Consider the following 16,139-nt stretch of genomic DNA (forward strand, 5'->3'; position numbering starts at 1 on the left):
GGAGGGAGTTAGAGGCTCCGGTCTTGCAGTCAGGTAGGCACCCCAGCAGAGCTGCTGAGGTGTAGGGGAGTCATTTTTATTTGTGTATGGGTGTTTGAACACGGTTTCTCTCACATACAGTAAAAAAGTTACACTTTTAAATTTAAAGAGACATGCCAAGCTCCGAAGATACGGGTCGAGATCCAGGGACCCCCAGGCGGCACTGATAGATGCTGTGGCGGCTCCTTGGACCTTCAGTCTAGCATACCTTTTTCCTCCGTTTGCTCTTCTTCCTCGGGTAATTGCTCGAATCAAACAGGCGAGGGCTTTGGTGATCCTCGTAGCACCGGCCTGGCCTCGCAGGATTTGGTATGCGGATCTGGTGGAGATGGCATCTCTGCCACCTTGGAGACTCCTATTGAGGAAGGACCTTCTGATTAAAGGACCCTTCCATCATCCAAATCTAGTTTCTCTGAAGCTGACTGCTTGGAGATTGAACGCTTAATTTTATCCAAGCAGGGATTTTCTGATTCGGTCATAGAGACCATGATTCAGGCTCGTAAGCCTGTAACTAGAAGGATTTACCATTAGATTTGGTGTAAATAACTCTATTTGTGTGAATCCAAGGGCTACTCATGTAGTAGAGTTAGGATTCCTAGAATTTTGTCTTTTCTCCAAGAAGGTTTGGAGAAGAGTTTATCGGTGAGTTCCCTAAAGGGTCAAATCTCGTCCTTTATATAGCCTCTATTTTGTTACACAAACGTCTGGCTTGTAGCCATTTCTTCGGCTCGTAGAGTGTCAGAGCTCACGGCATTACAGTACGATTCTCCTTACCTTATTTTCCATTCAGATAAGGCAGTTTTACGTACTAAATTAGGATTTCTTTCTAAGGTTGTTTCTGATCGGGACATTAATCAGGAGATTGTTGTTCCTTCTTTGTGTCCTAATCCTTCTTCTCAGAAAGAACGACTTCTGCACAATTTAGACGTGGTCCGTGCTTTAAAGTTTTACTTACAGGCGACTAACAACTTTCTTCTTCTTTGTGATTTTCTCAGGAAAACGTAAGGGACAGAAAGCTACGGCTACTTCTCTTTCTTTTTGGCTGAAGTGCATCATGCATTTTGCATATGAGACTGCTGGACAGCAGCCTTCCGAGAGGGTTACGACTCATTCCACGAGGGCTGTTGCTTCCTCATGGGCATTCAAAAATGAAGCTTCTGTGGAACAGATTTGCAAGGCTGCAACTTGGTCCTCTCTTCACACTTTTTCAAAGTTTTACAAATTTGACACTTTTGCCTCGGCTGAGGGCGCTTTTGGGAGAAAGGTTCTTCAAGTGGTGACTTCCGTTTAGGTTCCCTGTCTTGTCCCTCCTGTATCATCTGTGTACTCTAGCTTGGGTATTGAATCCCATTAGTAATTAAGATGATCCGTGGACTCATCGTGTCATAAAAAAGAAAAGAAAATTTATGCTTACCTGATAAATTTATTTTTTGACGCGATGAGTCCACGGCCCGCCCTGTTCTTGTAAGACAGGTTGTTGGTTATTATAAACTTCAGACACTTCTGAACCTTGGCTTTTCCTTTCTTTCCTTAACTTCGGTCGAATTACTGGAGTGGGAGGGAAGGGAGGAGCTATTTAACAGCTCTGCTGTGGTGCACTTTGCCTCCTCCTGCTGACCAGGAGGTGAATATCCCATTAGTAATTAGATGATCAGTGGACTCATCATATCAAAAATGAAATAAATTTATCAGGTAAGTATAAATTTTCTTTTTCTCCAGGAAGGTTTGGAGAGGGGTTTATCGACATGAACCTTGAAGGGACAGATATCTGCCTTGTCTATTTTATTACATAAACGTCTGGTGGATGTACCTGACGTGCAATCGTTCTGCCAGGCCTTGGTCAGAATCAGGTCTGTGTTCAAACCTGTTACTCCTCACTGGTGTCTTAACCTTGTTCTTAAAGTTCTTCAGCATGCTCCGTTTGAGCCTATGCATTCCTTAGATATTAAGTTATTATCTCGGAAAGTTTTGTTTCTTGTTGCTATTTCTTCTGCTCGTAGAGTCTCAGAGCTCTTGGCGTTGCAGTTTAAATCTACCTTACCTTATTTTTCATTTGGATAAGGTAGTTTTGCGTACCAAGTTAGGGTTTCTCCCTAAAGTGGTTTCGGATAGGAATATTAATCAGGAGATTGTTGTTCCTTCTTTGTGTCCTAACCCTTCTTCTCATAAAGAGCGTTTACTACACAATCTAGATGTTGTACGTGCATTGAAGTACTATTTGCAGGCGACTAAGGATTTTCTCCTGTCCTCTTCCTTGTTTGGGGCTCTAGCAATGTGTGGAACTTCAGGTTACTTGCGGAAGCTTTGCGCGGCCATTTTTTGGCATGTTTTTCCCTAGTGCAGGGGCGGTTCTGCCAGCCATTCCATGTGACTGGGTGTGGCTATCTATCCTTCCTGTTGATCTGTGGCACAGGAGACGTAGAGGTTTCTGTAGTCCGGGTCCTGGAAAGGTGGTGAGTGCCCCGGCCATTGGTGGTATAAAGGTGCCTTTTTTTTTTTTTTTTTTTTTTTAAAAAATTTTATTGAAACAGTAAAACATTGCACATGTTACATATCATTATGAAAAAAAAAATAAATTATCAATACATCAATACATCATGAAAAAAAAAAAAAATTATCAATACATCATGATAAGATCCCTACGCTGTATAGCTTCAATAGTCACAAAGTATTACTAGTTGAAGTCCTGTTTCGGAGGGTATCGATAACAGGTACCCAGTCTTTGTTTTAGTATCGTTAGTGGGTAATGGTCAGGGCCCAGGGTGTCTCCCTGGTTAGGATGTGAGGTGTGTTCAAAATAGTGCGAAAGGTGCTAATGAGGTGTCTGTGCTATAAAGGGGGGGATATAAGATGGGTATTCGGGTCTTTAAGCGAGTGTAGATATTCCTCCCAAATGAAACACAAATCATGGAATTCCCCTAAGTTTCCTATTTTGGTATAGTGGTATTGTTCTAGTTTTAGAGCTGTGGTTACTCTGTCTCTCCAGAACTGTAGTATTGGTAATGTATTTTTTTTCCAATTATAAGGGATGTATCTCTTGGCCGTATTTACCATAAGCGTTAACAGTTTAAGTCTGTATATACAACGTATCCGGGGGCGGACATTGAACAGAAATGTCCACGGTGTGTGGGGGACAGGGGAGCCCAGAACTGTCTCTATTTCCCTGCCTATGTCTAGCCAGTATTTCTTTACAATAGGGCAAGTCCACCAAACATGTGTAAATGTGCCCCTGGTTCCACATCCCCTCCAACAGTTTGTATCATAAGAAGGGATCATCTTCCCCAACCTATCTGGAGTGTAATGCCATCTGCATAGTAGTTTAGTGTTCATTTCGGTAACCTGTAAAGAGGAGGCGGAGGAACTCATCTGTCTAAAAATTGTATCCCAAATTTTGGGTGATATGTGTTCATCTAATTCTGATTCCCACTTTTGAACATACGATGGTTGGTGTATGGCTTGATGTGAAATAAGCAATTTATAAGACATGGATAAGGTGCCTTTGCTTGGTAATGGTGCATGGCACATGGACTCAAAGGGTGTCAGGGGTCTAGAGATATTGTTCTTGTTAGCATGCGTCTGGTGGCTATGTGAAACTTGGTGGTATGTCAACCAGTTATGCTGGTTAAGGTTTAATATATCCAAAACCTCTCGTTTAGTTTTAAGCTTTCCATTTTGTAAGATCCTGTACAAAGACATGCTTTGGTGTATCATTGAAATATTCTGAGCACTTGTATGAAGTTGAAAGGGGAGCTGAGTATTGTGGGTCAGGAGGGACAGCGGTGATTGAGGGGATGAGATAGATTTTTGGGACCTTAGGGTTTTATACCATAACCGAAATGTTTCCTAGACAGTGAGTGGGTCAATAGGCTGAGCAGGGTCGGCGCGTGCCTGAGTGGTTGGAGCCCAACACCGGTCACCAAGCTGTGTGGCCCCACTGAGTTTAGCTTCTAAGGTCACCCATTCCTTATGAGCCATATGCTTACACCAGTCCACTATCCTTGCCATGTGAGTTGCCTGTTTGTAAAATTGGAGATTTGGTACTCCCAATCCTCCATGCAGTTTATTACAGTATAGTGTTTGGGTGGCGATTCTTGGGCGTTTATTACCCCAAATAAAGGAATTTATTATTTTTTGTAGCTGATATAGTGACTTATCTGGGATAGGGAGAGGGATTGCCTGGAGAAGGTATAGAATTTTGGGGAGAATGATCATTTTTATAGAGTTGATTCTACCTTACCAGGACAAGGGTTTTTGCTTCCAAGAGGTCAAAGTGGTTATGATATGTGTTTTAAATTTAACGGGATTATTTTGTGCAGATGGGGGGTGATGTAAACACCTAGATACTTTAGTGCCACAGGTTGTTGCTTGAATTGGTGCATTTCCAAATGGTGTAGCTCGTTTTGTGGGGTTCCTACATTAATAAATTCTGACTTGGAGTAGTTAATTTGGAAATATGACATCTCTCCAAATTCATGTAGCTGTGACATGAGTGCAGGTACTGAAGTTTCCAAATTTGTAAGGGTTAGGATGATGTCATCTGCATATAGGGAGGTCTTATATTCCATATGATCTATGACTATGCCCTTAATTTTCGGGTTGGATCTAATGTATGTGGCCAAAACTTCCATTGCTAAAATGAATAACGTGGGGGACAGGGGGCAGCCTTGTCGAGTGCCATTCTTGATGGTGAATGGATCGGATAGACAATCATTTAACTTAATTTTGGCCGTGGGGTTATTATAGAGGGCGAATATTTTGGTAAGGAACTCAGTGTTAAAGCCAAATCTTAGGAGCGTGTGTTTAAGGAAAGACCAATTCAAGCGGTCGAATGCTTTTTCAGCATCCATAGAAAGGACTACCGTGGGGATGTTTTGTTTACTTACGTATTCCATGAGATTAATGATTTTAGTGGAGTTGTCCCTTGCAAGAATTTTAGCGTATAATTTAACATCTACATTTAGTAGAGAAATGGGTTGGAAATTTGAAGGGGTCGTGGCCGGCTTGCCTGGTTTAGGCAAAACCACAACATGTGCTTCCAGCATCGAGGGTGGGAACCTTGCCCCTTGATTTATTTCATTAAAAATAGTAGCCAAGTGTGGGGCTAAGGTGTCTTGAAAAACTTTATAATATTTCGTGGAGAACCCATCTGGCCCTGGGCTTTTCCCATTTTTCAGTGTTTGTATGGCTTTTTTTATTTCAGGGACAGTGAAGGATGAGTTAAGTTGCTTTAATTGGGTCTCAGTAAGCTTGGGTAAAGGGCAGTTTTTGGTGTATTCGCCTAGTATCTTCTCAAAACTGGGCAAATCATTGGAAGAAGGCAGGTTATATAGCTCTGAATAGTAGGCGTGAAACGCCTGGAGAATTGCAGGCGTAGTGGTTAAAGGTGGTTTGTTTGGGGGCTTTAATTCATAGATATGTGATTTAAGTTTTTTCTTCTTCAGAGCTCTTGCTAGGAATTTACCAGCTCTGTTGTTCTCGTAGTGGAAGAGACTATTTAGTTTGTGTGAGAGGTTGTGGTGTTCTATTTGCAAAAAGTCATCTAAAGCTTGCCTAGTCTTTGATATTTCGGCCAGGATATTATCATCTAGAGGGGAATGTTTATGTGAATGCTCCAATTCAGAAAGTCTAGTAGTCAGGTTGTCATATTCTACCCTTTGTGCATAAAGGTGCCTTTTTAATAAATAAAGTTAGTCTAACCAAACGCGCAAGCGATGGAGGACTCTGACGCATTGCAAGGCTCTCCTTCCTTAATAAAGTCTCATTCCTGTGTTTATTGTGAGGAGGTTCTGGTAGATCAGCTTGCTCAGCTATGTTCCACATGCCTTGATAAAGTTACAACATCTAAAAGTAAATAGATGTCTAGTACTACTGAGCCGTCCACCTCTGAGGGTTCTTCGTCCCGGGAGGTGCATTCCCTGCATTCATCTCCGATTGCACATGCAGCGGGGTACAACCATTACTCCTTCGTTGGCCGTCGGACTATGCGGTTTTCGAAAGTGATCCATGCCTTACCACGTTCTGCTAAGCGCAAGCATATGGCTTATCATAGCGGCCCGGCCCAGGGTTTGTCCTCACCGATGGAAGATCCAGAGGCTCTATACGATGACAAGGCCCACTCCGATTCTTCGGAGGAGGTCCCTTCTGGGTCGGAGTCAGTGTCATCTAAACCTCCGGCGTTGGAGGAACCTGGTTATAGGTTTAGGATGGATAATTTGCGCTTTCTGCTATGGCAGGTGCTTGCTACTCTGGAGGTTCCGGAACCTAAGATACCGGAGGAACCTGCGATTCCTAAGCTTGACAAGGTATACTAGGACAGGGTAGTACCTCAGTCTTTCCCGGTTCCCGTTAAGATGGCTAATATTATTACGAACGAATGGGAGCGATTAGGTTTTATTTTTCCCCTTCTATTTCCTTTAAAAAGCTTTTTCCCGTTCCGGATAGTTCGTTTGAAGAGCCCATGGATAAAAAGCTGGAAAACATGTTGAGAAAGATGTTTCAGCACATGGGGTTTGTTTTTCAGCCAGCAGCGGCCGTTGCGGCGGTCTCTGTAGCTGCGACATATTGGTGTGAATCCCTGTGTGAAATGGTCAAGCGGGAGACATCCATCGATGAGATACAGGAGAAGATTAAGGCGCTGAAGATCACCAATTCTTTCATCTGTGATGCCAATATGCAAATTATTTGCCTGGATGCTAAGGTGTCAGGTTTTTCTGTTTTAGCGTGCAGGGCTCTGTGGCTAAAATCTTGGTCTGCGGACATGACCTCTAAGGCGAGGCTGTTGTCCCTACTTTTTCATGGAAAGATCCTGTTTGGTCCAGGATTGGATACGATTATATCCACGGTTACGAGAGGCAAGGGAGCTTTCCTACCGCAGGATAAGAAGGCTAAGCCTAAAGGATCTATTTTTCGTCCCCTTCATGCGGACAAGGCCCAGCGCCAGCAACCCGCAGCGAAAGCGGACTAGTCCAAGGGATCTTGGAAGCCGGCTCAACCTTGGAACAAGTCTAAGCAGAGCAAGAAGCTCGCCGAGACTAAATTGGCATGAAGGGGCGGCCCCCCACCGGTCTCCGGATCACGTTGGGGGCAGATTATCTCTATTCTCAGACGCATGGTTGCAGGACGTTCAGGACCCTTGGGTTCTAGAAGTAGTCTCCCAGGGTTACAGGATAGAGTTCAGATCCCATCCGCCCGAGGGCAGATTCCTCCTGTCAAACCTGTCTTCAAGACCAGAGAAGAGAGAGGCCTTTCTAGAGTGTGTGAGAGATCTCGCCTCTCTCGGGGTTATCGTACCAGTACCCTTAGCAGAAAGGGGTCTAGGGTACTATTCCAACCTTTTTGTGGTTCCAAAGAAGGAGGGCACGTTCCGCCCGATTCTGGACCTAAAGTGTTTAAACAAGTTTCTGAGTGTTCCATCATTCAAAATGGAAACGATCATATCTATTTTGCCCCTAGTTCAAGAGGGACAGTTCATGACAACTGTAGACTTGAAGTACGCTTACCTTCATGTGCCAATTCACAGGGACCACTACAGGTTCCTAGGATTTGCATTTATGGACCAACACTTCCAGTTTATGGCCTTTCTTTTTGGTCTGGCGACGGCCCCAAGAGTCTTCACGAAGGTTCTGGAGGTGCTGCTTGCAGTTGCCAGATCCAGGGGCATTACGATGGCGCCTTACCTGGACGACATACTAGTTCAGGCGACGTTGCTCAGCCTCGCAGAGGATCATTCGAGGGCTCTTCTTCTTCTGCTCCAATTTCACTGTTGGAAGATCAACTCAGGAAAGAGGTCCCTGGTTCCCAGCAACAGGGTAGAGTTCCTGGGCACGATAATAGACTATGTCCATGAAGATATTTCTCACAGATCAGCGGCGCAGGAAGCTTGCGTCCACCTGTCTTGCCCTTCAGTCCTTCACAAGCCTGTCGGTGGCTCAATGTATGGAGGTATGGAGGTATGGAGGTAATAGGTCTCATGGTGTCAAGCATAGATGTCTCTCTATCTCAGACCTCTTCAATTGTGCATGTTGAGACAGTGAACAGCGATCGTTCAGATCTATCACAGCTGATATCCATGGATGCTCGGACTCGGAACTCCCCCTCTTTATGGATTCGTCCGGAGCAACTGTCCATGGGGACATCCTTCTTGCGACCGTCCTAGGAGATTGTGACCACGGACGCTAGTCTGACTGGATGGGGAGCTGTTTGGGGTGCCAGGATGGCACAAGGAAAGTGGTCCAGGGAGGAGCCTCTCCTTCCGATCAACATCCTAGAACTACAAGCGATTTACAATGCTCTGAAGGCATGGCCTTCTCTGGAGTCAGTCAGTTGTATCAGATTCCAGACCGACAACATTACCTCGGTGGCTTACATCAACCATCAGGGGGGTTAGATGAGCTTCCTCGCGATGAGAGAGGTGTCTCGGATTTTGAAGTGGGCGGAGTTCCACGACTGCTGGCTCTCAGCGATTCACATTCCAGGTGTGGACAACTGGGAAGCGGACTTTCTCAGCAGACAATCCTTCTATCCGGGGGAATGGTCTCTTCACCCAGAGGTGTTTGCGGAGATTTGTCACAGATGGGGAGCGCCGGAGATAGATCTCATGGCGTCCAGACTCAATTGCAAGCTATCCCGATACGGGTCGAGGTCCAGGGATTCCCAGGTGGAGCTGATAGATGCCTTAGTGGTTCCTTGGGGATTCAGCCTAGTTTATATTTTTCCACCGTTACCACTTCTACCTCACGTAGTGGCACGCATCAAACAGAAGCGGGCCCCGGCCATTCTGATTGCTCCTTCATGACCGCGAAGGACGTGGTTAGCAGATCTGGTGAGGATGTCATTCTCTCCGCCGTGGAGGTTACCCTGTCTTAGCCAAGAGAGGCTTTTCAGAAAGTGTTATTGATACTCTTATTCGGGCAAAGAAGCCAGTTATTCGTCGTATCTACAATATGGTGTGGAGGACTTACTTGTCCTGGTGTGAGAAGCATGGATATCCTTGGCATAAGGTAAAGGTATCCAGGATTCTGTCCTTTCTCCAAGATGGGTTGGAGAAGGGTCTTGCCGCTAGTTCCTTAAAGGGACAGATTTTGGCATTATCCGTTTTGTTGCATAGGAGACTCGCTGAGCTCCCTGACATTCAATCTTTTGTTCAGGCTCTGTCTAAAATTAGGCCTGTCTTTAGACAGGCGGCTCCACATTGGAGTTTAAACTTAATCCTTAAGGTTTTTCAGAGGGTTCCGTTTGAACCTATGCATTCCATAGACATTAAGATTCTGTCTTGAAAGGTTCTCTTTCTGTTGGCTATTGCATCGGCACACAGAGTATCTGAACTTATCTGGTGTTTCATGCGGATAAGACTGTACTTTGCACTGGGTTGGGCTTTCTCCCCAAGCTGGTGTCTAACCGGAACATCAATCAGGAAATAGTTGTTCCTTCTTTGTGTCCTAACCCTTCTTCTTCAAAGGAGAGGTTACTTCATAACCTGGATGTGGTTCGTGCCTTGAAGTTCTATCTTCAGGCTACAAAGTATTTCAGACAGTCTACATCTCTTTTTGTTGTGTATTCTGGGAAGCGCAAGGGGCAAAGGGTCTCTGCTACTTCTTTGTCTTTTTGGTTGAGGAGCTTGATTCGCTTGGCTTATGAGACAGCGGAACATAAGCCTCCTCATCAGATCACGGCTCATTCAACTAGAGCTGTGGCTTCGTCTTGGGCCTTCAAGAATGAGGCCTCTATGAAACAAATTTGTAAGGCGGCTACCTGGTCCTCCTTACACACTTTTACAAAGTTTTACAAATTTGACGTTTTTGCGTCTGCGGAAGCTGTTTTTGGGAGAAAGGTTTTGCATGCTGTGGTGCCCTCAGATTAGGGTCCGCCTTTTGCCCTTCCGGTTTCATTCAGTGTCCTCTAGACCTTGGGTATATGTTCCCAATAGTAATGAATGAAGCCATGGACTCTCCTCCCCTTTAGTTGGAAAATATAAATGATGCTTACCTGATAATTTCATTTCCATCGAGGGGAGGAGAGTCCACCGCTCCCGCCCGTATCTCCGTTGGGCGGCCCTAAATTTATTCATCTTGTGGCACCTTTTTTACCCTGATATTTCTCCTACTGTTCCTGGTTCCCTCGGCAGAATGACTGGGGGATGAGAGGAGTGGGAGAGGTATTTAAGAATTTGGCTGGGGTGTCTTTGCCTCCTCCTGGTGGCCAGGTTCTAAATTCCCAATAGTAATGAATGAAGCCGTGGACTCTCCTCCCCTCTAAAAACAGGTTCACATTTTGGTATCCATGAAATGAGCAATGTGAAATTGTACATAGATGAGAGGTGAATTTTCTACCTTGTATCTCAATCAAAATGTATCTTTTTGTAAATAATAAGAAATTGTTAACATATTGCGATCTTGTTGGCACTGATGCATTCATCAATAGTGGGTTTTATACAGCATTTGACTTTTATACTATAATATTTTAGTGATGTGCATCACTGCCTATATGATATGCAACCTGGTTTCACAATATTTTGTGCTTCTAACTTTGTATGCGTAGCTTACGTTATTGACATGTTCCCAAATTCCACTGCATATGTAATAGTTAAATTCATGTAAGCTTATGATCCTCTTTTTGTTTTTATTCTAAGTGTGTCTTTTATCTATGTATATGCCAATGATTAGGGTTTTGATTGGCTTTGTGGATCATTTCCCCTTTCGATAATTACCTATGAGATGCACCTGTAGAGCAGCTCTGATGAAGTGCCGTTTGAGGCAGGAAATGCGTCAGCTGTAAGAGGTCTGATCTGCTGTGCCCTTTGTGTTTTTAATGAAGAGTACCCAATAAAATGGACTTTAAATTTTATTCACTTCTCTCCGGTTTTTGATATAACGCTTTCCAAAGTAGGCTGTTTGCTGTGATTAGATTACAAATTGGGGCATTTGGGAGAAGCCTCCGGCATCTTTGGTCATATACTTATGCCATTAGACTTGTAGTGGTAATGGATGCACTCAGACCCCTGCAACAAATATACCTGAGTTTGGTGTTTGTAACCCTGTGAGCTCCCCTACATGTTGCTTATCTGCAGAGTTTTATAGACCACAGAATTTGAGGAAACAGTGGGTGTGGTAAGTCTGAATGCTTTATCGTATTTATTTTCTGGTAATTACTAAATAACACTGTGACTTTCTGCATCTTGTGTTACAATGTACAGTATATATATATATAAGTGTGTTATTTTCTATATAAAGTAATCCCTAGTTACTGCAGTCCTGTACCTCTGCTGTGGAAAATAAGTTTTATTATCCTGGTGTAGAGAAAGAGTGGTGTCATGTTAGCCACTAGATTACAATAAACATAAATTATTCTGCAAACAAATAACATCAGAAATGTATAGGCCAGGGGTGTCCAAACTTTGCTCTCCAGAGGTTTTGGAACTACATTTCCGATGATGCTCAGCCAGCATTTTATCTAGCTGAGCATCATGGGAAATGTAGTTCCAAAACCTCTGGAGAGCAAAGTTTGGACACCCCTGGTATAGGCAATACCTTGGAGTTTATAGGCAATACTATGGAATTTATGAGATATGGCTAATGCCACAAATTCAGATACTTACAAGGCTGCAAGCTCTGCCCACCTTCGCGAATCACTAAAAAATGTATGTCCGGTAACTTATGATGGAAGCTTTGGGCACAATATTCTTCATTCTGTTTTACAATTTAACAAATAACTTTCTCTTGCACTGTTTGTGATCTTTCACTTTATTTATGTTGTATATTACTGCTTGGATTCTCGCTTGCTGGTGAACTGGCATCTACTGTGAGTAGGACGGTGAAGTTTCCTACCTAAAATTAAGTAATTGTATTTATTCACTCAGTATAGTAAACAAATAATAATAATTCAACAATCCCTCCCTTTAGGCATTTCTGGTTTACATTTTTATTGTGAGGGTTAACTGTTCTGATCCTGCGGAAGCCTGGCCGTATGCATTACATGGTTCGGAAAACGTAACGCGGTTGGCAAATATTACACAACACCTGAATGCATCGTCTATATTCAGGCTTTTATTTTGATCTGTATTTTGCTTTTGTTACTTTCTAACTGTTGTGAATAAAATGTTATTTCTTTCTACTGGGTCAGGAATGTTTCCACTACAGCTAATTGTCTTGTGTAATTGCTGCAGGCTGGAAGAAGATGACGACGATTTGGAAGAAGAACATGTAACCAAGGTGAGGAAATATATTGTTCCTTGGAGTTTCAATCACAGAATAAAAATTTTATTGTATGTTTATTTAGCAAATCATACAACCTGTAAAAAAAATGTTGGTTAAATTCCTGCAGTATGCTTGAGACGGTGGAGAAAGCTTTGTATTCAGCTTAAGATAATTTCTTATATGGACCAATAAATCTTTAAAATCATGTTGCAGTACCTAAAGGCAGGGCTCAAAAAATTTCTGGTGAAAGGGTGTCTCAAACGTTGTCCTGGTGCCCAGATCTATGAACCCTAGTGTTGCCTCCCATTTGTTTGCCTCCATGGTCAGCGCTGCGGAATCTGTTGGCGCTCTACAAATACCTGATAATAATAATAATAATAATAATGGTATACTGACTGATTGTAGAGGACATCCTGCAGCCGCTTGCATGGCACTGTGAGCTGCATGCAGGATAAATCCGTGCACACATAACAACTACAACTTCCATCATGCCATGCTTCATTGAATGAGCTTCAGGGGCACAGATTACTGGGTATTGTAAGTTACTTCATGCAAGTTTTTTGACAATTAACAACAGTTGTAGCAGTGATATGATAGATTGATTTCCATAGTGTATTTACCAGAGTCTCTGTCTCTCCTCTCACTCTTCTCTTGTTTGCTTCTGTCTCTTCTCTTTCATGAAGAATTGTTTGACTGGGTACTATCTTTTTTTATAAATCTGTATTTTCGGACCCTTTGAAAATCTTATCCTTAGTTTTTGATTTACGGCTTTGACCAGCAGCTCACGCTCTCTGTTCTCATCTGAGCTGCTGGTCAAAGCCGTAAATCAAAAACTAAGGATAAGATTTTCAAAGGGTCCGATCTAAACAAACTCTGAAAGTAAAGAAAAAAATGTATGGCTTGAGCGGGACTCCGGGAGCTTAGAGAGAGGGGTGGAATGGTGACACAGCTTAGTGATAAAGATAACATAATATATTTATGAGACAGCAGTCGCCTCGCTGAGCTGTAACTGTGTTGGAGGATCCCTACCCATCCCTCTTTCCCTTGCACTACATTGAGGATTTTTACAGTCTAGAGTAAATATTATATTATTTTAATAATCGATAATGAATGTTTATCTTACAGCTATATAACAAACAATAGCTGAGGCCAGTTCAAAAGATATGCTGCTTTAGCAATAAAGATTATAGCTGCAAACTTTATAGGAGCAGTAGTTTTTTAGTTATGCTGTGAGCGTGATGTCTATATGCGTGCACGCTCACAGCAATAAGCAGACTTACAGTTTTCTCAGCATCACTTTCACCCATGTCTTCACGGAGCGGTCACAAAATAAAAAAATAAATAATTGAACATCTATAATAAAAAAATTAAAGGTATTTGCATTTTAAAAACTGAAAAAACATTATGAATAAAAAAAAACACAAAACCCTAATGCCAAGTGTTTAAGGTCCCTTTAAGGACAGAATTGTTTCACTTTATTACCATTTCATGACTACCTAAATATGTGCATGTGTTTTTAGTTTTATGCCTCTTGAATATATCTTTCTCTATTGGAGTGTTTTGAAACATTGTTGCAGAGGCTGTGTAAGCTCTCTTCAAGCTTTTGTAGCAAGTTTATCACTGATTAAGAAATACTTAAATTTGTCAAAATATGTCAGGCATCAAACTCTGTATTCACTTATTAATGCATTCTTAATTAATGTGTAATCATATTTCAGTAGTGTTCCCCTGGGAAATCTCAGTTTACATTAAAGGGTCATTGTATGAAAAAAACAAACCGAGAAATACACCATCCACATTAAATGGCAGCATTTAAATGGACATAGATAGAATGAAGCATTCAGAGTAAAGATTAGTCTGAGAATAACATGTAAATGTATTTTTTAAGTTTCATTAGCTGTTTAAATATTGACAAAATTAGTGTAAAGTTTTAGGGGCATGTGTATCAAGCTCCGAATGGAGCTTGATGCCCCGTGTTTCTGGGGAGCCTGCAGGCTCGCCAGAAACAGCAGTTATGAAGCAGCGGTCACAAAGACCGCTGTTCCATAACCTGTCTGCCTGCTCTGAGCAGGCGGACACACATTGCCGCAAATCAACCCGATCGAGTACAATCGGGTTGATTGACACCCCCCTGCTGCCGGCCTATTGGCTGCGAGTCTGCAGGGGGCAGCGTTGCACCTGCAGCTCTTGTGAGCTGCTGGTGCAATGCTGAATACGGCGAGCGTATTGCTCGCCGTATTCAGTGAGGTCTGGAGGACCTGATCCGCAGTGTCGGATCAGGTCCGCCAGACCATGATAACTAGAGGCCATTGTGTCTATAAAACAATGTGAGATGCAATGTTGTAACTTAGGTTACCTTCTCTGCTCATTGGTTAATAGCTACATAGAGTTTTTTACTTAAGTTAGTAGGAAGTGGTCAGGTAATAGTGATGTATTAGTTTTATTTTAAATTGTAACTACTTTTACTTGGTATTTTTTAAGGCAAATAAATATTATGTTTAACTGCTGCTTGTTTATCTGAATGATAGAATATTTGTGAGTTAAGTGTCCCTTTAACAAACAGTTTCTTAAAGCTATCCAAGTGCTTCAAAACTAGTTTTGTTTTGTATTTCTGCAGTACTTGCTGGATGTTTGTGTTATGAAATTCCTAACTATAATTGAAATGTCTATGTGCTGTGTGTCCTACAGATTTATTATTGCAGTCGAACACACTCACAACTCTCACAGTTTGTTCATGAAGTTCAGAAGAGCCCTTTCTTCAAGCAGATTAGGCTGGTGTCTCTGGGATCACGGCAGGTATAGTAAACATTGTATGCTCAATGATATCATATTTTCTGATATAAGCCTAACTTTATATACTGATTACTGAAAAGTGTGTCATTTCTCCAACATAGGTGTGTCCGGTCCACGGCGTCATCCTTACTTGTGGGATATTCTCTTCCCCAACAGGAAATGGCAAAGAGCCCAGCAAAGCTGGTCACATGATCCCTCCTAGGCTCCGCCTACCCCAGTCATTCTCTTTGCCGTTGCACAGGCAACATCTCCACGGAGATGGTTAAGAGTTTTTTGGTGTTTAAATGTAGTTTTTATTCTTCAATCAAGAGTTTGTTATTTTAAAATAGTGCTGGTATGTACTATTTACTCTGAAACAGAAAAGAGATGAAGATTTCTGTTTGTAAGAGGAAGATGATTTTAGCAACCGTTACTAAAATCGATGGCTGTTTCCACACAGGACTGTTGAGATGAATTAACTTCAGTTGGGGGAAACAGTGGGCAGACTTTGCTGCTTGAGGTATGACACATTTCTAACAAGACTTGGTAATGCTGGAAGCTGTCATTTTTCCTATGGGAACCGGTAAGCCATTTTCTTAGTTTAGTATAAGAATAAAGGGCTTCACAAGGGCTTTAAAGACTGGTAGACATTTTTCTGGGCTAAAACGATTACTTTACAAGTATATTTAGTGGATTATAACTATAAATAGTTCTTTTAATCTTGGGGATGTATTAAAAAAACGGCAGGCACTGTATTGGACACCTTTTTCACTGGGGGCCTTTTCTAGTCATAGGCAGAGCCTCATTTTCGCGCCACTAATGCGCAGTTGTTTTTGGAAAGCAAGGCATGCAGATGCATGTGTGAGGAGCTAAGAACCACTGAAAAAGCTTATTGAAGGCGTCATTTGGTATCGTATTCCCCTCTGGGCTTGGTTGGGTCTCAGCAAAGCAGATACCAGGGACTGTATAGGGGTTAAATGTAAAAACGGCTCCGGTTCCGTTATTTTAAGAGTTAAAGCTTTCAAATTTGGTGTGCAATACTTTTAAGGCTTTAAGACACTGTGGTGAAATTTTGGTGAATTTTGAACAATTCCTTCATACTTTTTCACATATTCAGTAATAAAGTGTGTTCAGTTT

At 42.4% G+C, this 16,139-nt stretch overlaps 1 protein-coding gene across 1 annotated transcript in view; it reads left to right on the top strand.

Annotated features, from left to right (window-relative positions):
* DDX11 (DEAD/H-box helicase 11) overlaps window positions 1-16,139 on the top strand; it is a 552,545-nt gene that overhangs the window by 110,143 nt on the left and 426,263 nt on the right. Inside the window, exons 6-7 of the mRNA XM_053718816.1 lie at window positions 12,200-12,245; window positions 14,919-15,026. Coding sequence (XP_053574791.1) covers window positions 12,200-12,245; window positions 14,919-15,026 — 154 coding nt within the window. The remainder of the gene's footprint in view (window positions 1-12,199; window positions 12,246-14,918; window positions 15,027-16,139) is intronic.

This window comes from Bombina bombina, chromosome 6 (genome assembly GCF_027579735.1).
Source record: "Bombina bombina isolate aBomBom1 chromosome 6, aBomBom1.pri, whole genome shotgun sequence".
NCBI lineage: Eukaryota > Metazoa > Chordata > Amphibia > Anura > Bombinatoridae > Bombina > Bombina bombina.